At 37.0% G+C, this 19,191-nt stretch overlaps 6 protein-coding genes across 10 annotated transcripts; 4 read left to right on the forward strand and 2 right to left on the reverse strand.

Moving 5' to 3' along the window:
- Positions 1-6,383: 6,383 nt before the first annotated feature.
- LOC149941181 (dynein light chain Tctex-type 5-like) lies at positions 6,384-7,776 on the forward strand. Its single transcript, XM_090177597.1, has 5 exons — positions 6,384-6,661; positions 6,732-6,813; positions 6,893-7,044; positions 7,103-7,149; positions 7,238-7,776. The coding sequence occupies exons 2-5, from the start codon at positions 6,805-6,807 to the stop codon at positions 7,354-7,356; spliced, it is 327 nt and encodes a 108-aa protein (XP_090033723.1). The 5' UTR covers positions 6,384-6,661; positions 6,732-6,804; the 3' UTR covers positions 7,357-7,776.
- On the reverse strand, positions 7,645-9,254 carry LOC149941182 (uncharacterized). Of its 3 annotated transcripts, none has more exons than XM_090177594.1 (6): positions 9,151-9,254; positions 9,002-9,084; positions 8,661-8,876; positions 8,362-8,600; positions 8,216-8,295; positions 7,645-8,143 (listed from the first exon to the last, which is right to left on the reverse strand). In XM_090177594.1, the coding sequence occupies exons 2-6, from the start codon at positions 9,022-9,024 to the stop codon at positions 8,018-8,020; spliced, it is 684 nt and encodes a 227-aa protein (XP_090033720.1). In that variant the 5' UTR covers positions 9,025-9,084; positions 9,151-9,254; the 3' UTR covers positions 7,645-8,017. The 3 variants fall into 3 exon arrangements, with proteins under 3 accessions (XP_090033720.1, XP_090033721.1, XP_090033722.1); XM_090177595.1 differs by having other exon boundaries at positions 9,002-9,066; positions 9,131-9,247; XM_090177596.1 differs by having other exon boundaries at positions 9,002-9,066; positions 9,151-9,169.
- Positions 9,255-9,378: 124 nt separating this feature from the next.
- LOC149941183 (putative peptidoglycan muropeptide transporter SLC46) lies at positions 9,379-18,654 on the reverse strand. 2 transcript variants are annotated; one of them, XM_090177591.1, is made up of 7 exons: positions 18,574-18,654; positions 11,451-11,646; positions 10,316-11,070; positions 9,935-10,251; positions 9,825-9,875; positions 9,604-9,760; positions 9,379-9,541 (listed from the first exon to the last, which is right to left on the reverse strand). In XM_090177591.1, the coding sequence occupies exons 2-7, from the start codon at positions 11,577-11,579 to the stop codon at positions 9,436-9,438; spliced, it is 1,515 nt and encodes a 504-aa protein (XP_090033717.1). In that variant the 5' UTR covers positions 11,580-11,646; positions 18,574-18,654; the 3' UTR covers positions 9,379-9,435. The 2 variants fall into 2 exon arrangements, with proteins under 2 accessions (XP_090033717.1, XP_090033718.1); XM_090177592.1 differs by lacking the exon at positions 18,574-18,654 and adding an exon at positions 12,658-12,674.
- On the forward strand, positions 12,891-15,855 carry LOC149941184 (proton-coupled folate transporter-like). 2 transcript variants are annotated; one of them, XM_090177452.1, is made up of 5 exons: positions 12,891-13,993; positions 14,451-14,690; positions 14,793-14,830; positions 14,903-15,059; positions 15,139-15,227. In XM_090177452.1, the coding sequence occupies exons 1-4, from the start codon at positions 13,003-13,005 to the stop codon at positions 15,017-15,019; spliced, it is 1,386 nt and encodes a 461-aa protein (XP_090033578.1). In that variant the 5' UTR covers positions 12,891-13,002; the 3' UTR covers positions 15,020-15,059; positions 15,139-15,227. The 2 variants fall into 2 exon arrangements, with proteins under 2 accessions (XP_090033578.1, XP_090033577.1); XM_090177451.1 differs by having other exon boundaries at positions 12,899-13,993; positions 14,747-14,830; positions 15,139-15,855.
- On the forward strand, positions 17,025-17,797 carry LOC149941185 (proton-coupled folate transporter-like). Its single transcript, XM_090179428.1, has 2 exons — positions 17,025-17,702; positions 17,786-17,797. Exons 1-2 carry the CDS (start codon positions 17,025-17,027, stop codon positions 17,795-17,797), a joined length of 690 nt encoding a protein of 229 aa, XP_090035554.1.
- On the forward strand, positions 18,567-19,139 carry LOC149941186 (lysosomal proton-coupled steroid conjugate and bile acid symporter SLC46A3-like). The gene is made up of 3 exons (XM_090177598.1): positions 18,567-18,700; positions 18,755-18,911; positions 18,993-19,139. Exons 1-3 carry the CDS (start codon positions 18,670-18,672, stop codon positions 19,099-19,101), a joined length of 297 nt encoding a protein of 98 aa, XP_090033724.1. The 5' UTR covers positions 18,567-18,669; the 3' UTR covers positions 19,102-19,139.
- The last annotated feature ends 52 nt before the right edge of the window (positions 19,140-19,191 follow it).

The raw sequence follows: 19,191 nt of genomic DNA on the forward strand, positions 1-19,191 counted from the left end.
TATTATATGGGTCTTATATAAGTCAATGTTAAGAAGGAATTAGTCTCGATATTAGGTTTAGTAGCCTGCTGAATTTCAATTGTAGGAATTTCCACAGATAAAGAAAATCATGTTAAAATTTAATAGAGTTGTTTTGAATGAAACTGTTAACAATCCTGTTCTGTAAATAAAGTTTCGCTGGAACTTGCTGCAACTGAAACACAGGTCCTTTTTGTAGGTCTATTGTTGCGCTCTTCAGGGGCGTAGGAACGTTCTAGAAGTTGGAGGGGGCAAAGTGAAACCAAAAGGGGTCTGGAGAAGGGTTTTGAATTTTTAATGGAGTGTAGCTTTTCCAAATGCATTTGTACATTTTTCTACTATATACATTGGCGGGAAAAGACTGAAATTTAAACACAGTTGAGGTTCTATAAGCTTTATATGCTTTTAAAATGATAATTTGAGCCTTGCGAAGATTTCAACTGACAAAAATGTTGGAGGGGGCAATAACATTAGTTGCCACTCCCAGTAAAATTCTAGGGAGGGGCATTGCCCCCCTTGCCCCCCGCCTGGTTCCTACGCTCTTCCACCATTTCTACAGACCGTTTACTAGATTCTATTCGAAAATTGAGTTTTAACTTATGACCCCGTTACCAATGTATAAATTTCATCGTACCAGTTGTTTTATGATAGTCCTTGATATCATTTTCTACTAAGTTCTCCGGAACCTTTACGTTTGAGCAACTAGCTAAATTATCATTCCCTTGGGAAATATGTTTCATTTAAATTAACTTATAAATAAACAATACTTAAAACTCAATCTTTACTTGTTGGCTTAAATTCATTTGAAAATATTGTTGGAATAGCGTTTGATGTCAATCTGTTTTTGGTTTTTACTATTCCTAAAACAAGAATCCTCAAAATGTAGGGCGCATATTTTATTATGATGTAAATGTATCGCATCTTTCAAATAAAGATAGCTCTGAGAAATGGCTGATAATGTCGGAAGAAGCTAAGTTTCTTGAAAAACCACATATTAAAGATAGGCCTAACAAAAGCTATTAATTAATTTTTCCCACCGTTCTTGCTCTTTTGGAAACTTAAACAAGGAGATCCTTTGCTTTTCTTTGGAACTGTTACAAAATTTTACAGAACAAATACTTCCAGGCATATTTCTTTATTGATACAAACCCTCAAGATGATAATTTCTAAGACAAAACGTGTATATAAATTTTTGCGTCTGAAATCCGCTGTTTGGGATTTCGAAAAATACGCTTTCTCCCGGCCGTTAGGCGTCGCTCCGCTCAGGATTTTTTTAAAATTCCGGGGGTCGCTTTTCAGGCGGAGTTTCATATCTCTATATTGTCAGTATCTCTGGTAATACTACTAACTATAAATCCTTTTCAAACTAAAATTTGTTATAATAAAAAATTAATTGGGTCCAAATTTTTAAACGTCGAGCTATTTGGTTCACAAAAACCGACGTAATTGGTATTCGCCAATTACCTTGAAAAAACACGAGTTTGCTCAACGTTGAATCGGCAGAAACGGTGCCGTTCATTGTCCACCAAGATCCCCATCTTACGCTTCTCGATTTTTTTCGTTGGGGATTTATCAAAGAAAGGGTTTACGCAACTCCGGTTCAAAGTCAAGAGGAACTTCGTCAACGAATTATAAATACTGGCCGTGAAGTAACCCCAGAAATGATTGAATTAACGTGCGCTTGATAACATGATTGTTCGAGCTCAAGCCTGTGTGGCGAGTTCATCAATCGGCAAATTCTCTGGGCTCTATTTAAGTACACGCATCGTCTACTAGATTCGTGATCTTTTTAGAAAAATTCTGCAATTACCGTCCGGCAAGAATGTATTCATTTCCATCGAAGATTTAAGTTTATTCTTCGCTTATATTAAAGAAGTACTTATGCCTCTAAATTTCTTAGTCTAGAGCGAGGAGGCGGTGGGTCGATTGTAAAACACTAGCCTGTTAATATAAAGACTCTGGTTCAATTCTCGATCAATTAATTATTTACAAAAAATTTATTTCGTTTTCGCGTATGCGCTCCTATTCACGTCCGGCATGAATGTATTCTTTTACACTCAAGGAGTCAAGGTAAATTTATTTTTCGTTTACATTCAATCGGTTCGTATTCCTGAATTCTTGTACTGAATAATAAGCTTCGGTGGTTTAATGGTTGAGCGGGCGCCTGCCATGCAGCTGACCCGGCCTCAAGTCCCACCCGATGATATTGGCCTTCAAAATAAGACGTATACCGTAAACAATTGGTGGAAGCCCTGCCATTTGGATGATGAGACGTTTCTCGTAACCCTCGGCAATCGGCTCGTCAAAAATATAAACTAACACACCATTATAAACCAAGCACACACACCAACGCACACTGCACCGCAGCACACGCACAATACAAGCGACCCAAAAACAACACAAGCAACCTCCAACACATCACAAATACACACGTATACACCCAAGGCGACTGCAATCACGGGTCACTTAATTTGGCCCCCCAGTATCACCAAAATCGGGCAAAAACCTATAAACGAATTGTACCGACCTTTCACCACCAAAATAAAAGCTTGCACCAGAGGCGGTGCATAGCAGGAGGAAAACAAAACTCGGGGGCCAACTTAAGTACTGGCCCCCCAGATCTGACCAATTCTGATTTTGGTGATTTAAACCAAATGCACCGACCTTGCACCATCTTGCACCGTCAAAATAAAAGCTTGCACCGCTTTAGTTTCAAAGTTTCGTCAAAACCCAACTTGGGGCTTACTTAATAGGCAGCCCCCCAGGTAACCGATCGTCAAATTAACACGCGATTCTATGCGCACCGACCTTGCATGTGCAATTCGTTTATAGGCTTTTGCGCGATTTTTGTGATACTGGGGGGGCCAACTTAAGTGACCCGGCAATCACGGTTCTCGTAACTCAGATCTCGCAATTGTAGCTGTAATAAAGTTGCGTTTTCTACGTCTCTGGAAACTGCGAACACTGTAGGTGAAAACTATTCGTAAGTCCGGAAACGTTCGAAGAGCTGATTCGGACTAAGCTATGACGTGACAAAAAGTCCCGGACAGTCCAGAACTTGTTGTACGAATAGTCTAAAATTCCATCTTAAAAGCACGTATAGACTAGTCTAAGCAACTATTTCAGACGAATTTAAGAGAGCTCAGCCTTCGGTTTTTGATGGTACCTGCTCTCGAGCAAGTACTGCTTGAACAGTTCAAAAGGTCCGAGAATCGGTTTCCGCGAGCAAATAGTTTGCCTTAGAACGGTTCGATAATTTTGTTTTCGGCGAATAGTTTGCACGAGGACTCAACGAACGGTTCCGGACTGGCATCATAATATAACAGTAGGGTATATGATAAAATCATTGTAAAAGACGGTTCAGTGTACTGTTATACCATTTTATTCTAATTTTTCATTAAAAACGTTTACAAGAGCCTATCCGAATGTTTCCTTTCATTTTACTTGATACATATTTTATATCACAAAACTGAATATCGTTGTTTTTATTTGTTTACACTAGTAACCCCGTGTCTAAAATAGGTATGATCTAGCTTCTGAAGTCCGGCGTCCTATCAAATAAAATATTATCATTATTTAATCGATAATTTTCTTAGTTTTAAAAGCATTTTCTGAAAATATTTTTCTGATACCGCTATCGGCCAATATCGGCTTCTTTTAATCAGATACAGATATTAGAAAAATAGGTGGATATAGCAAACTTCACGTGTAAGAAAATGTTCAAGCATACACATAGTTTAAGCCCACGAATGAGACTCGAATGTTCTTAACGATATATTCAATTGAAAACAGTTGTTTTCTGGGATAGTTTAGGTCGAGCCGTAATTTTTCTGGTCCAGCTCTTGGACATTGATGATTTCGGAACCAACTGATCGTTTCCCACGTCAACTTGATATTTAAACAAAAAGTGATCAAAGTTTGAAGACGATCACCTTTCCAGTGGTTGGGTATATCTCAATAAACTCTGTTCACTTACTCAGGCGAAGTGAAAATAGATGTTCAGTTCGAGTTTAAAGGTAGATGGCGAATTTTAACTTCTAGATTTGAATCTCACAAGAGGAGGTTTATTTTGAAAACCCAGAAAATTGGCAGCCTTGTGAGGAATAATCCTTTAAAGAAGATTGGTTTGGGAATAAATACAGGACGAGCATCTTGCAATTGAACATCAAATTTAATAGTACAATATTACTCAGAGATAATATTGTAGTCCAAAGAAAGAACCAAATCAATTAAAGCGGGAAAATCAATTAACTGAGAAACAGAATTATCCAAGATACAATCAAGGAGAGCCTTGGTGTAACGGAATGCTGAAGGGGCAGGGCAAAGAGAATCCCACAAAGTTCGCGGGTAGCTAAAATTTCCAACGATAAGAAGCCGATAATGGTGCTGTATACAAAATTTATTAATTGCACTAATAAAGGTAGTCAAAAGTTCATGATTGTATAGTAACAATTAAAGGGGAGTTACAATTAAATCATGATAACTGGTTTTTATCTTTATTATTAGTACACTCTGTAACCAGGGTTGGACATAAGGATATTTTTTAAGTAGTCAGCCTGACTAGTGAGCGTCCTATCTTAATTTTTTTACTAGTCACCGACTAGTGGCGGTATAAAAAAAAGGACAGCCAACATTTTGCTTTAACCGTCAGAATTAAAATAGGAGTTTATTATCACTTAAGTTACATGATGTGATTTTTTTAAATAAAATAGAATTGATGAATGATGAATTTATGATACGCCATATTCGCCATTATTTATGAATATTTAGGTACATGAATCGAAATCTGACTAGTGAGCCCCCAGATTTCGATTCTGTGGAGATTATTTGGAAATAAGTAGGCCCTCTCATTTTTGTTATTCTTATAGGAAATATAACCTCTTGTATTTCTGTCGCCCTCCAAGGGTTCCGCTGTTGGCCGTTCCCTCCCTTGGCTTTAAACTTTTCAGCGTTGCTAAGTGATTTACTGGAGAGGTAATCCGATAAATTAGGGGGTCTTCCATAAAGAACGTCTTGGAGGTTATATTCCCTTTAAAGCTTAATATGGCGAGTCACCGTCTACATTTCAATTTCTTTGTAAATTAGGAAAATGTCAATTATTTTAAGGGAATTTAAAAGTTTTAAAATGCTAGTTTCATTTTTTTGGCCGCCTTACAAATTACAAATTAAGACGTCACTGAAAATCAACTGGACCACTTAGGGTTCTATAGTAATAGGATATGAAGCTAAATTTTTTGAGACAAAATTTAATATCCAAACATTTTCAAATATTTGAAAGGGAATATAACCTCAATGCGTTATTTATGGAAGACCCCGTCACAATTTGAGCAAGAATTCACGAATTAGCGCCAAAATATCTAAACCCATACGAGGAAGCGGCCAATGTTGGAAATGTTGGTGATCCACACCAAATAAATGAGGTTCTATTCCCTTTAAAGCGATAAATTACATATCATGTAATTTACGACTCACAATGTTCAGGTAACACAGCAAATTAAGATCTGGATTAGACATAATTAAGCCCTTGATTATTTCCTTCGATTAAATAACACTTTTCTACGCTGCTGATGGTCATCTTAGTTTTTTCCTATGCTAAAAATTTCAATGAATTTTAAGCAAACTAAATTAACTGTGGCTATTAAAGTGTAACGCTGTCGTTTGAATTTTAGAGGTTTCCGAGATGCAGGCCACTCTGTTGCAGGGTTTCCTAATAATCATGATTTCAAATTTAATAATGTATTAATAATTTTTATTTTTTGTACAGCCAAAGCTAAAGATTTTATTTTAACTATATTTAATCATTTATTCATGTGAGGGTGTCCTAATAATCAAGGAAGTGATCTGCTCGCCGAATTTCCCTTGGGAAATAGTACTGAAAAAGTGCGAAAATACTCGAGAGGAGTTACTGAATTTTTACCCAGATTTTTGTAAACATCGGTGTGGCCCTTGAAAATCAATTATGAATATTATTTAAGCCTAACACCTCGCTCCCTCGGCCAATAAACTTCAAATATTTACTAAATTCAGTAAATATCCAAAAACGGCAATGAAATTAGTAAATGGAAATATTACCCTCTATAATTTGAATTTATAGACGCCAAATGACCTGGATCTCGGTTAAAAATTACATTACAATTTAAAATATGTATGCATAGAACCACCATTATTCTCACAAAATTGTACCATAAAATTTCAGATCTTAATTATTTTCCCTGCACAATTCGTTCTGTTTTTGTCTTATTAATTTACCCAAAAAAATTGTACTTAGCACGGGGCCCAAGACCGTGACTAGTGCCTTATGTCCAACCCGGTCTGTAACCATAGACAAAGTAGAATACCCTTACTTGGTCTATGCACTAACCCGCTTCTCGGCTGAAACTGCCTAACGAACGGAAAAAATCCGAGCGATCTTGAGCAATCGAATGGAAAACATTGAAACACTGGAGCCTTCTATCGGAGTACACCGAACTAAAATCAGCTGTTTAGTTTCTGCTGATGACATGGTTTGACAAGTAGGCCTTTGGTAAACTATAATGCAATATTTTCGGCTAATTTTTTACTAATGGAATAATTTACTAATGAATTTACCATATGTAAATCGAATGCATAAGATAGGTATCATTCTAGTCGCAAATTTAGACAAGTAACTAACATTTTCTCTAATATACTGTTTATTTGGATGCGTTTTAACCCTTTACCTCTAAAATATATAGATAATTTCAAGGTTAAATTCCATTTCACCCTTTAATTTATGGACTTGCACGACCGCCAGCTTTAGTATTAATTATGGAACAGGTAATTTATTTTGCTATTTTCATAGCTCTTAATGGTTACTGCTACTATTTTATACAAAAAAATAATACTATTTTCGTAGAAATTTATACCAGATAGAGTAGAAACATTAATGAGGAGGATTTTGGAAGAAAACTTAAAAGATAAAATGTACGATCCCCAATTGTGTAGCACCTTAACTAAAGAACTCTCGGAAACTGTGCTCCGAGAAGTCAAAACAATGGGTTTTCTACGGTATGTCAAGAATATGACAACCCATTAAAAAAATTGAATAAAACTCACCACTTTCCAGGTACAAGTTTGTTTGTCTCATAACAATTGGCCAAAAACGGGATCAAGGTAAAATTGGCTCATTGTCATAAAACACTGAAATAATTATTTAGTAATACATTTGTTAATTAATTTATGGTTGTTATGTTCTTTTAAGGCATACACATGCTATCTAGATTTTTATGGGATGCAGAAAATGATAATTTTGCTACAGTTACGTACGAAAATACTCAATTTTACGCAGTTTGTACCCTTTATGCCACATATTTTGAATAGATTTAAGCCATGCAAAGTTACATGTAGGGAGAACATGTACGACGTGAAGATTTATAATATTACGCAGTCTACTCTTAGTACTTTGTATCAATACGTGTTTCTGCAAACGGATTAATATCTCTAATAATGATAACCTATTTTTTATACACTTAACTATTGAAACCCTAACATTTATAATTTCTCAAAGATGCTATTAACCCAAAGAGATTTAATTTATATTTTTTATAACCCAAATTAAGAGCTTTGTTAGATTTTTTTAGTGCCAAAAAGGTTTTTAAATGCGTAATATTTACTTTGTTAACACTAGTTTGTATTTATTCAAATCTAAGCATTTTTATTTATATACCTCTGATAGTAATAAATGGTTTTGCAAATATTTAATTTGATCTTTTGCAAATACTTGAAATATATAATAAATAATAAAGCTTTTGTCATTTGGTTGCCACAATTGGAAAATGCATTTTGTTAAATAAAGTTACAACAATGATTAGAATATCACTTTCTTAACAAGTTAAGTAGTTTAGCAATACTCGCAGAGGACTATAAAAATAGCAACAAATATCTCAATATTCACACACAAAATAGTCAGTAATCACAATGTTATTACTACTGGTACATAAAAAATTTGGCGATTGCATCAACAATGAAAGCAGGAATATTTTTAAGAGTTAAGACTTTGAAGATTGTTAATCTCAGATTCAATATTAAGCCTAGCTTGTTTTTCATAAAGATCTCGGAAGATTTGAGTAGAAAATATATTTGGTATAAGAAGAAAGAGTTTTAGTATCTAGAAGACAAATGTTATAAGAATATTAATGAAAGGAAGAACCAAGCATAGATAACCCAAAAAATGATTTACCCTTGTCCTTAGCAATTGATAGCCAGAGTCCGGTAAAAAGCTGTATTCTTCTCTAATGCGATCAGCGTACAAATTATACTCTAGAATTAAATTAAAAAATTGAAATGTATTAAATAATTTTAATAATGGAGAACTTTAATTTGTACCAGAAGGAGAGCTCCCTAAAATGCTCGTATCAAAGTCTAAAAAGTAGTGCTTGTCTTCCATTCCTATTGCACCCACAGTCTTATGCTCCTCCGTGCTGTGGGTAACTGTGAGGGTTATAAGTTCTTTCACTTTTTTGTAAGTTTCTTTATCTTTTGGTGCATCTGTTTCCTTTGCATACTCTTCAAACATCTTTATACTTTGAATTTCATTTTCACTAGATTTTGGGTCATAGCTAATACTGAAAACATTTAAGATTAAAATGAATTTATTAAGCTTAACAAATATTTCAATTTCATACTTGTAGAAAAATATTGCATAAAGCACAGCTTCTTTACACGATAAATGTTCCGCGTATTTTTCATAGTTATATAACATGGAACACAACATGCTCATGTTGTAATGCTTTCTGTGGGGTTCATTGTAGCAATCTACTATGATTTTGAACCACTTTGATTTCAAATCTTCTTTTACATCTGCATTTAATTTGTCCCAATTTTCCTGTACAAAATCGGAACTGAAAAACAAATTGGTATTTTAACAATCACTGCAAGCTCAAAATAATTTTTTTTTTAAATTAATAAAAGAATGATGATTCCAACAAATTTGACGTTTTAAACCAAAATCGCGATTTTTCTATACCTTGATTTGTTATCTTCAGTCATAACGTTAGGCTTAATGTCACCTACACCTTTTCTATCTTCACTCTTGAATAATAAATAACACTTTTTAAGTAATATAAAATGCAATATAAATATGTTTAATTTAAACCTTAATGATATCTATTTTACCAAGATTTATGCAGTATATTTGGTAAAGAATTCAGAACAATGAAACAAACTGCAGACGCGAAAATTTTGAAGTTATCGGGTCCGCTGTGTGTTTCTATGGAAACAACACAGACTGCGGTGTGACGAATTTAGAAATACCGCGAAATTTCAAACGAATAATGTAAAAGTGAAATTAATATAGGTGTTTTAACGGAAAAACAAAACGATAGCGATTAGGCCTAAATAACTATAAAATTTATTTATAAAGGTTATAAAAATATTTAAAAATAAATAATATTTTTTGTTTTATATATTTGATGTGCTTGGAACGTCAGGATCTTCAGACATATCAAAAGCAAACGTTTCTTTGACATATTCATATGGGGCAGCGTCACCGTATCGTAAAATCCATCTATTAGATTTTAGTGTAAAATGTGGTTATTCATTAAGAAAAAAAAAGAGTTGATAACGTACATAAAAACGCCTATAGGTGCAAACAGAAGAACAGCCGAAACACAAAATGTTAAACCAGGGAAGAAACCCACGGACAAATTATATAATTGTGCAAAAAGAGTTAATCCAATGACTGGAGTTAGCGATTCGCAAAGTGTTAGTACCGAAAACACACTACCTATAATAAAAAGTTAAATAGGATAAAATAATATTATTTTATTAGTCAAAGAAATCATGTTTACCAGCTTCATCCTTCGGAACTAATTTAGATAATCGAGACCTAACTCCAATGCCTATATATTTAAGATCGTTAATTTATATTTATATTTCTTTCATTCTGTTTGTGAAGTACCTGTGAGTCCACTAAACAAACCAGTGACGCTTGCGTAATAAAATAGCCAAGGTTGGTAGGCAACTGCCTTCAGTAGATTCATGGCTAACGTGGACAAAATACCAATAAGCGCCAGCATTACGTCAGAAATCTTCAACTTCTGACTCAACAATGGCACGGATAGGATAGCGGTTGCGCCCTTTAGGATACTCGTCGCCATACTGACCATGGACAGCTTAAAGTTGCTCCAAGCGTACATTTTGTTCACGAAGAGAAACTCCACAGTCACCGTCCCCATCAAGTTGAGAATAGAAAAGCAAAGAGCTATCACGATAAGCCTAGTAATAAAATAACGGGAAAATTAATCGTAACTCCGATTTGATAGAATCTTCCCTTACTAACCAGATTTCCTTGCGGATGGAGCCTGTTCTTTTCTTGGTACACGTTCTTAAGTTAACTTTGACGTTTTCGAAAGAGAAGAGAGAACGCGCGGCTTCCTTGAAGTCCCTCAATCTCTTCTTGCGCTTCTCCTTCAAACGGACAATCAGGAAGATGAGACCGAAGACTGTCACGGCGAGACAAACGGAGAAGACCCTGACATATTCACCATCTCCGTACAAGACCCCACAGACTGCCGTACCAATGGGTCCGGCTAAGATAAAGGCCACTTCGAACATGGCGAATCGAAGAATGCGAGTGGTGGAGTCACTTACGTCGCTGATGTAACTAACGCTGGCAGTCATAACGACCATGATACTTCCGGATAATCCACTTGGTATGGATGGCAAAACTAAGCACCACATGGGCAAATCAAATTGAGCGGCGTTCCAAATCAAGCCAATCATTTCAATAATGAAACCAATGGAACCAATGATCATGGGGATTTTTCGACCGTAAGAATCCGACCAGGAACTCAAGAAAATGTTTGTGACGATGGCGGGTAATAGGCCAATTAGCGTCGAGGCCGTGTGGTAATTGTTCGTCATCCTTTGCACCTGGATTTCAATGTCCTTGTAGTGAGTAAGGTTTTGGCAAATGTCCCGACTGTACCCTAGTCCTATCTCGCAAGACTTGTCTTTGAAGAAGGACGCCGTGATGATGCTCCGACCCATGTAGGCGAACATAAAAAACATCAGGTAGGGCTCGATGACGGCCGTCTTTAAAAGATAAGTGCTGGTTGGTGTAAAAGCAATTTGATATTTCGAAAGACCAAATAGGAACGTGGCAGAAGCGCGTCAACAAACTGCCTTCAGAATTGATAATTAAAGGGAATATAACCTCAGGTATTTGGTGTGCAACACCAAAGTTTGCAGATCTCGCCACTCTTGCCTTTGGCTTTAGAAACGTTTGACGCGACTGTACAGGGTAATTTGAAAAATTGAAGGAGTCTTCCATAAAGATTGCTTTGCAGGTTATATTCCCTTTAACGAAGGTGTGATAAGGGATGTACCAATGACAAGACCATAAGGAACCATTTTTATATATAAAAAAGACTGCCACATATCTATAGTTCAATGTAAAACATAATTTTTCAAACTTTTAAGTAGTTGATAACCACAGATGTGGTAATCTTGACCGGAGCCTCAGAAGGACGTTCCGGAGTTGGTTCTTGGGGCTTTCCATCTTCTTCCTCCTTGACAATTACTTCTCGGTCACCTTTGGTCATGGCGGATAGTGTTGAGTTGAATTGTATGATCTAACCCCGTCAATATTTCATTTTAAAAATGGGAGTTCTACGAAAAGAAAAGGAGAAAACCTTGATTATATCACCGTTGACCTGTTCGCGATATTTAAACGATTTTGAGTAAATATACGCCCCTCATTCTAGCTTAAAAGCAAACTGATATTTTTACAACGTGTTAGATAAGATTCAAATAGGAAGACAGATTATTTACGAAGTCATCTTTTCGCGTGATCAAAAGTTTGTTCGATGTAGGTGATTTTCCTGAAATCGTGAAACCTTCTGCTATCGCAATTAAGGCAACGGCTGAGTAAACTTACGTTTTTCCACTTCGAAATTGGCGCCTATTTTTAAGTTTTCGAATGACGTATGAAACCCAGCAGTTTAAACAAAGTAATTTTTGTTCAACTTTAAACTCATTTTAAAAATTGATCTGTAAGAAATTCTAGACAGACCTTTACATCAAAAATAAAACCGCCATTTCATATTTTATTGGTTATGGAGTGGTCTATAATGGAGTACCGGTTGACTTTAATACCCCAATGAAAGCTGGGGAAACGAAAAAGCGGCTTTTACCTCTTCCTAGCTTATCAGACTGCATCATATTACATTATACTACGACTACAGATGAATGAGGTCATAGAAAGAGAGGCGTACCGCTTTCAATTTCTAACTGTCTCGATGAAAGCTTTTCATCACTTATAAACCTATAAAAGCCTTAAAACACTGCTGAAAGGTAACAATGGAAAGCAAGCGGGTCTTTTTCACGTTTAACGCTTAAAACTTGCCATTCGTATTAACTCTCTACCTTAGTGAATCGACGCGTGAAATAGACTGCGATTTTGAAACGAATCCAACAGACGGCGAGGTACGAAATAAACGAGTTTCATGACCGAATTTCAGGGTTTATTTTATAGCTAGGAAGATGATTTTAGAAGTCACATTGTGAAATCGTAACTGTACTTTGTTTCACGAGGCTTTCAAAATAATTTTTGGGCACGAAACTTTCAAGGTAGGCCTATATATACCTCATTATAATGATCTTTCGTGGTGGCTGTATTACCGCTAATTGGACATCGTATTTCCTTTAACAAATACAGGGGGCCGCCGTCTCAATACGCGGGTTCTCAAAATAAAAAATTTCGTCAAATCACATGACGGAAATCTAACAATGTAATGAACAAATATAATGCGATTCGTCTTTTGCGTGCAATTATTATAGTAATCGGTCTTAAAAATAATGCCGCCTTTCTAGTTGTTGTTATCTATACGTATTTGATAGATTAGATTTATAGTTGCGCGTTTAGAGATATATCGGGAAGAGGAGTTCTCAAACGCGATTGTTATAATGGAGTAAACGGTTATAAAAGGTCGTCGATAATTACCAGTAGGTGCCAACAGTTCAAAGATGGCCACTAGTGAAGAAAACATCCCCCAAATTAACGTTACCCACGATGAAATTACGCCGGTTTCTGGTAACGGCGGGGGACCGACTGAAGTACCCAAATTGAAGATAGTTATCCCGAAACCAGTGGAAGAAACTCCGGAGGTCGTCGCGAAAGCGGAAGAGCCGGAACCTGTGGTGAAATGGTGGAAGAATATGAACGTGGAGATCTTTATGTTTCTTTACATGTTCGGAAGCACATTAGAGCTAACCACAAACGGGAATTTCTTTATGGACCGAGTTTGCCTCGTCAATATGAATATGTCTGAGGAGATATGCGGCAACCTGACGGCTCATCAAGACGTTTTGAATCGGGTTCAGGCACATTCCAACAACATGACCCTGTACGTTACCTTAATCGCGATGGTACCGGGAGCGTTTTACGCCATGTTCGCCGGGACTTGGAGCGATAAATACGGTCGAAAACCTCTCTTGTACTCCGCGTTAATTGGAACTATCGTTCACGACGTTATTTATCTCCTGTTTGTGTATTTCGACCAGTTGCGCGTCGAGTACTGTCTCATTACTTTCTTGCCTGTATCAATGTCTGGAGGACTAATTGTCGTCATGGGGATGGTTTACAGTATGACCTCGGATAAAAGTCGCCTCTCAAAACGTACTATTAAGTACGCCATCCTGGAAGCTTGTATCTTTATGGCTATTCCAGTTGCCGGACTGGCAGCCGGACAGATATTCAAATATTACGGTTACCTTCCGGTTTACGGCGCGGCTCTGATATTCCATCTCTTGACCTTGCTCTTCTTGACCTTCGTTTTAACCGAAAAACATCGAGGAGCCACTGGAATCCACTTTGCAAATAAGTTGGCCGATTTCTTCACATTGGATGCCGTCAAAGACAACTTTAGGACGTGTTGGAAAAAGCGGGAGAATTACGGAAGAACCCAAATATTGTTACTAATGCCCGTAGGCTGCTGCCTTCTGTTAAACTATATATGTAAGTATGGTAAATCAATTAATGCCATATAAGGGAAATAATTAAGGGGAAAAGGGACTTCTCACGATAAAATATGGTAAAGATAAATAAATTTTTATTTAAAAGAGGAACCAAATATGTTAAAAAATATTAAATATTATCCTAAATTTACCTTCTTTAAAATTATGGTATCCCAGAAATTGGTTTAGTTTTTTATTATCCCAAAACTAACTTGCAACTGTACACACAGTACAAGTCAAAGCTATATATTAATTGAAAATAGGGTACTTTAGGGAACCAATCTAGGTTTTAAGTTATTTAGGGGTCATGACCAAAAATAGGGATTTTCAGATATTCTAAGGACCTAGTGAGAGTCCTGCGATAGCTATATATGTATAACGGTTATCGCTCAACTCAGAATTATAAGTGTGGTTTTCCTCATAATTGATGATAATGACAATTGAAAAATAATTTACAGCTTTGTCCAGTATGTCGTATTTTTACGCTAATAAGATGTACGGCTGGGACCTTCCTCACTACACGACCGTTTCAACCACTTTTAGTATAGCGAGCATGGCCGTGATGATATTCGCCGTTCCGCTGACGACCAAGCTCATGAAACTGGATGACGCAACTTTGGGCTTGATCGGATGCGTTTCCATGGCCGGCCAAAATGTAACCAAAGCCTTTAGCTACGAGCCATGGATATTTTATCTCTGTGAGAACCTCTGCTTTTCTCATTTTATAAATTGTCACTTTAATAATTTTGATTAGCCTATGTTTTTGGACTACTGACCGGTATGTCTCCACTGTCATTCAGGTCGAAGCTTTCTAAGACTGTTCAGAATAACGAATTGGGTAAGCGATAAAAGAAGAAAAAAATATAAAATCTATGATTTTCAAGAACCATTATCCCCCGTCTGAAAACAGGGAAAATTTTCGCCGTGTTGGCCATCTTTGAATCATTGGCTCCCACAGCCGGAAATGTGTTGTTTACTCAAATCTACAATAATACCTTGGAAACATTTCCCGGGTTGGTTTTCCTAGTGGGTTCACTTCTGTTATTGTTTCCGATAGGGGTTTTCATGTAAGCTTCATTTCTTTGACTTTAATCATCTACCCCCAAAAGATGATCGAAGGAACAATTACCATTTTATTTGTTTTAGCTGGCTTATTCGATTACCGAAAACGTCGAACTACGGAAGACTGAACGGTCAACCCTACCTTGAACCCGAGGAGACAGCTACGATCCAGGCGAAGACGTAGAGACGTTATCTGACTTGTTGACAATTTTAGACCTTCTAGTCTTCTTGTATATACGAAATGGAAGTTATTTTAACTTGTTTAAAAATTAAAAGTTTTAAAAATAAAAAAGTTTAATTTTTTTGTTAAATATAAAAGATTAAAAACCTGAGCAAATCTCTAGACGAAAAAATGCTTAAAATTAGGTAAACTGTGGAAATGCTCAACTAACGCGTATGAAAAAATATTAACTTGTAGAATACGTGATATAAGAGTAGCGAAAGTTTGAATCTTGCTTTAAGCCTAGAAACTATTAACTGTTATAAAAGTGTTTCTCACGACTCGTTTACGGTAGGACGAACGCAATGAAAATTTCATTTCTCAATAGCGTACAATATCGGAATAACACTAGAGCCTGTGATTGCATCTTAGAAAGAAGTCTGCAAAATCCCAGTTTCACCACTGAACTAGCGAATATCGCGAAACACGTTGCCAATCATTTGATAATCAAGCAAGTGATTATAAGCTATAGAAAATTTTAAAATACAAATAATGAAAGAGCGTTTGTAACCAATGAAATAGTGACTTTTGAATATCGAGTATTATTACTTTGAAATAAAGCTAATTTTCGGAAAAATTAACATTCATGAAATGAGTTGCACATTCTTACTCTACCAGTACGGGAAGGAAGAGTACCGTAACGCGTGCTTTGGACACTTGTCAATCATTGGCGGCAATGCACCTGCTAAACGTAATCACGGTAAAATACTCGTAGGCTTATATCAGAAGTCTGTAATTATGTTCATAAGTGTGTCAGCTAGGAGCAACAAACGCAGCTAGCCTTTATACACAGTAACGCAGTGTTGTGTTCAAATTTCATTGGACGAACCTTTACATAATCCCCTTCCGACGGCAGCAGGCGCTAAAGCGTTTAACCAATGAATAATGTACACAAGAAAATCCACCACTTTTGCCGAGTTGCGTTCTCCTTGTAGGGGTGCTGTGTTTGTTGCTCCTAGGTGTCAGTTAGTCGAAATAATTACTGATTTATGGAGTGACGCAAAATTTACGACATACTAAAAAAGATGAGCGCCTCTAGCGAAAAAAATACGCAACTTAAACACAAATTATAATGTGCCGGTTCTACGTAACGGCACGACTCCCTGCAAAGAGCGTTATTCGATAAATAGCTAGTTCTCAGTAAAAATTTTACCACTTATAGCTAGACGACTAACAACCTTATCTGGCACTTATGCGTATATGTATGGAGCGCTATAAATAAAAAAATTAAACGAGGTTTTGAAAATTATGTGTTTGTAAGATGGATAAGAGTCCAGAAATGCGGTTGTAAGCAATCGACTACTCTTCCTAATTAAAAGTAAAGATACGTTTTTCACTTATTACCGTACGCCACCGTTTGTGGATCGTCAACGTATTACGCAACGCTGTGTTTTTACCCAGACTTTCAAGGTAAGTACTGAAAATACGCTACGTACGAGTACTACAGCCTAGCGCCGCCGATCCAACGCCGCCGTCACCGATATTTTCTCTGGCGCCGAACCGCCGCCACCGCCGCCGACGATTTGTTTTCTAAATTTTCAAAGGGAGGATAAACTTTTGTCAACGCCGCCGGGTGATTTTCACGAAACGACGCCGCCGCCCCAAATCAAAACGGCACTATGCTCTAACCTTGGAGAAGAGAAGGAGTAGAGAAGTTGACTTCTCTACTCCAAGCTTTAACGAGAACGTTAGCGTCTGTAGCTGACAAATAGGTGAAATAAATCGCGATTTATTCGGTTCTTTGTAAAAAATGGAAAGGGAAGAACTACTCGATACGCGTGCACATCGGGAAAGGCCAGAAGAGAAATGGTGGAAAACTTTGAAAGTAGAGTGTTTCTTGGTGCTTTGTATAATTTCCACGGAATTGGGAAACACGCCTTTACTCAATCTGTACATGGACAGAGCGTGTTTAGTCAACTACAATTACACCGAGGAGGAATGCACCAATCGGACTGCCAATCCAAAGATATTGCACCAAGTTCAAGAAATGGCCAACGACATGAGTCTTTACAGTAAATTAATCGTATTGGTACCAGGCGTCTTGATGTCTCTTTTTATGGGTCCTTTCAGCGACAAGTACGGACGCAAAAAAGCCTTGGTTTTTTCGATGATTGGCAGCCTGTCAAATATCGTCAGCATTTTGTTGTTTACTTACTTTTCGCAACTTCCGGTGCAATACTTTTTGCTGTCATCGCTTCCCACCGCATTCACGGGTCAAAGCATGACTATGATGGGAAGCGTCCACGCATTGCTTTCGGACAAAACGAAGCAATCTCGCAGATCCTTTCGGTTCGCCGTTTTAGAATTGTCTATACTACTAGCCAAACCGACGGCGTCTCTGACCGCCGGTCAATTGTACAACTATTTCGGTTACTTACCACTGTTCGTCGCTTCGGTACTACTCAATGTCGCGGCTTTCATTTTCTTGGTAATTTTTATCACCGATGACAGGGTGGACTTGGCCAAGGGGTCCTGGAAAATTATGTTCGCGGATTTCTTTTCGTTGGACAGCGTCAAGGATAACATACGAGTTGGTTTTAAAGAACGCGAGAACGATGGAAGAAGGCAAATTTGGGTAATAATAGCGACGAAACTCTTCTTGCATTTAGCGAAAGAAGGTTAGTTCCTATTTGTTTAGAATTTCTGAGCGTTCGTAAAGAATAAATTTGGAACGTTTTAAGGTTTCTATCACAAACTGTATCTCTTCTGCAACAAGACGTACGGATGGGAATTACCCAAGTTCAACCTGATTTCAAATTGTTTCACGTTCGCAAATTTGGGACTGATAGCGATAATAATACCATTACTGATGAAAGTAATAAAAATTGAGGATTCCACTTTGGGACTCGTCTCGACGGTAACCTTGACGATCCAAAGTTGCGCGAAGGCATTTGCGACGAAACCTTGGATATACTACGCGAGTAAAGTTGAACCACTAAATATATAAAACCGATACACATTTTACAAAGGAGAAGATACTTTAACGGGGGTAACGTCATTAGAGGCCGGTTTTTAAATAGCCGAAGTCTTACCAGATGGCACCAGCATATTGTGAAACGTACACATTTTTAAGAAATCCCAAAACCGCGAAAAAATTTTCTTGGTTTGCGCTTTGTAAAGTTATAGTTTTTACATAAAACCACGCTTAAAATAGAGTTAGAAACTATTTTTTTTTAAAAAATCAGTTCCCTTCTCTACCAAAGACTTAAATTGGCGCCATCTAGTAAAAGCATTAAAATACAAGCTCTAATGGCTTGGCCCCAAATTTTTATTTCCCGGTAAGCAATAAATCTACGAACCCAGTCTGACTATTTCATGCTTTTTAAAACGTGACAGCATCCGTTCTTGACGCGTCAGTTCTTCCGAGTGTTTGTTACACCGTGCTAAAATCGAAGATGTCCAGTCTCCTTCAGCAAAACGAACAAGGTAATATTTGGTTGTCGAATTGAGCCCGGGAATTGGATTTTCTCTATTTTCCAGGTAAGGTGTTCGCTCTAATGTATACGCTGGAAGAGATACTGCCGTCACCCGTAACCGCCATGTACACCGAAATTTACAACGCCACACTGGATTCCTTTGCCGGAACCATATTTCTAGTAGGAGCAACGTTCCAAATTGTACCCATCGCGTCTTTCGCGTAAATATAACAGGGTTTTTTTTTTAGAAAATAGGAATACATACGTCCGCTTAGTTATCAACAACAACCTATTTTATTTAGATGGTTTTTGAATACACGACACGGCCCAAGCACCACGAACGAGAGTGCAACGGACGCTACGCAACAAGAAGAATCCAGTAGCGACCAAAGTCATTTAGTTAAGGCGTAATAAGTTCATATTTGTATAAAATACAAAATAAAATATTTTATCAAAAAAAATATATATTTTTTAAATTAATCTGATATAAATAAATAATCT

This window comes from Leiobunum rupestre, chromosome 6 (assembly GCF_980474605.1).
Source record: "Leiobunum rupestre chromosome 6, qqLeiRupe1.1.hap1, whole genome shotgun sequence".
NCBI lineage: Eukaryota > Metazoa > Arthropoda > Arachnida > Opiliones > Sclerosomatidae > Leiobunum > Leiobunum rupestre.

What these genes read in the sequence shown, in the direction of transcription:
- LOC149941181 (XM_090177597.1), top strand. An exon ending in AAAACAATGGGTTTTCTACG is followed by an intron (nt 7,045 to 7,102) that starts GTATGTCAAGAA and finishes ACCACTTTCCAG; the next exon opens with GTACAAGTTTGTTTGTCTCA. An exon ending in TGGCCAAAAACGGGATCAAG is followed by an intron (nt 7,150 to 7,237) that starts GTAAAATTGGCT and finishes TGTTCTTTTAAG; the next exon opens with GCATACACATGCTATCTAGA.
- LOC149941183 (XM_090177591.1), bottom strand. Translation starts at nt 11,579, where the DNA reads ATGACCAAAGGTGACCGAGAAGTAATTGTCAAGGAGGAAGAAGATGGA. An exon ending in TCCATCCGCAAGGAAATCTG is followed by an intron (nt 10,252 to 10,315) that starts GTTAGTAAGGGA and finishes TTTTATTACTAG; the next exon opens with GCTTATCGTGATAGCTCTTT. An exon ending in TTTGTTTAGTGGACTCACAG is followed by an intron (nt 9,876 to 9,934) that starts GTACTTCACAAA and finishes TTAAATATATAG; the next exon opens with GCATTGGAGTTAGGTCTCGA.
- LOC149941182 (XM_090177594.1), bottom strand. Translation starts at nt 9,024, where the DNA reads ATGACTGAAGATAACAAATCAAG. An exon ending in TATGCAATATTTTTCTACAA is followed by an intron (nt 8,601 to 8,660) that starts GTATGAAATTGA and finishes AAATGTTTTCAG; the next exon opens with TATTAGCTATGACCCAAAAT. An exon ending in ATCAATTGCTAAGGACAAGG is followed by an intron (nt 8,144 to 8,215) that starts GTAAATCATTTT and finishes TTTGTCTTCTAG; the next exon opens with ATACTAAAACTCTTTCTTCT.
- LOC149941186 (XM_090177598.1), top strand. Translation starts at nt 18,670, where the DNA reads ATGTCCAGTCTCCTTCAGCAAAACGAACAAG. An exon ending in CCTTCAGCAAAACGAACAAG is followed by an intron (nt 18,701 to 18,754) that starts GTAATATTTGGT and finishes TCTATTTTCCAG; the next exon opens with GTAAGGTGTTCGCTCTAATG. An exon ending in GTACCCATCGCGTCTTTCGC is followed by an intron (nt 18,912 to 18,992) that starts GTAAATATAACA and finishes TATTTTATTTAG; the next exon opens with ATGGTTTTTGAATACACGAC.
- LOC149941185 (XM_090179428.1), top strand. Translation starts at nt 17,025, where the DNA reads ATGGAAAGGGAAGAACTACTCGATACGCGTGCACATCGGGAAAGGCCA.
- LOC149941184 (XM_090177451.1), top strand. Translation starts at nt 13,003, where the DNA reads ATGGCCACTAGTGAAGAAAACATCCCCCAAATTAACGTTACCCACGAT. An exon ending in TGTTCAGAATAACGAATTGG is followed by an intron (nt 14,831 to 14,902) that starts GTAAGCGATAAA and finishes GTCTGAAAACAG; the next exon opens with GGAAAATTTTCGCCGTGTTG. An exon ending in TTTCCGATAGGGGTTTTCAT is followed by an intron (nt 15,060 to 15,138) that starts GTAAGCTTCATT and finishes TATTTGTTTTAG; the next exon opens with CTGGCTTATTCGATTACCGA.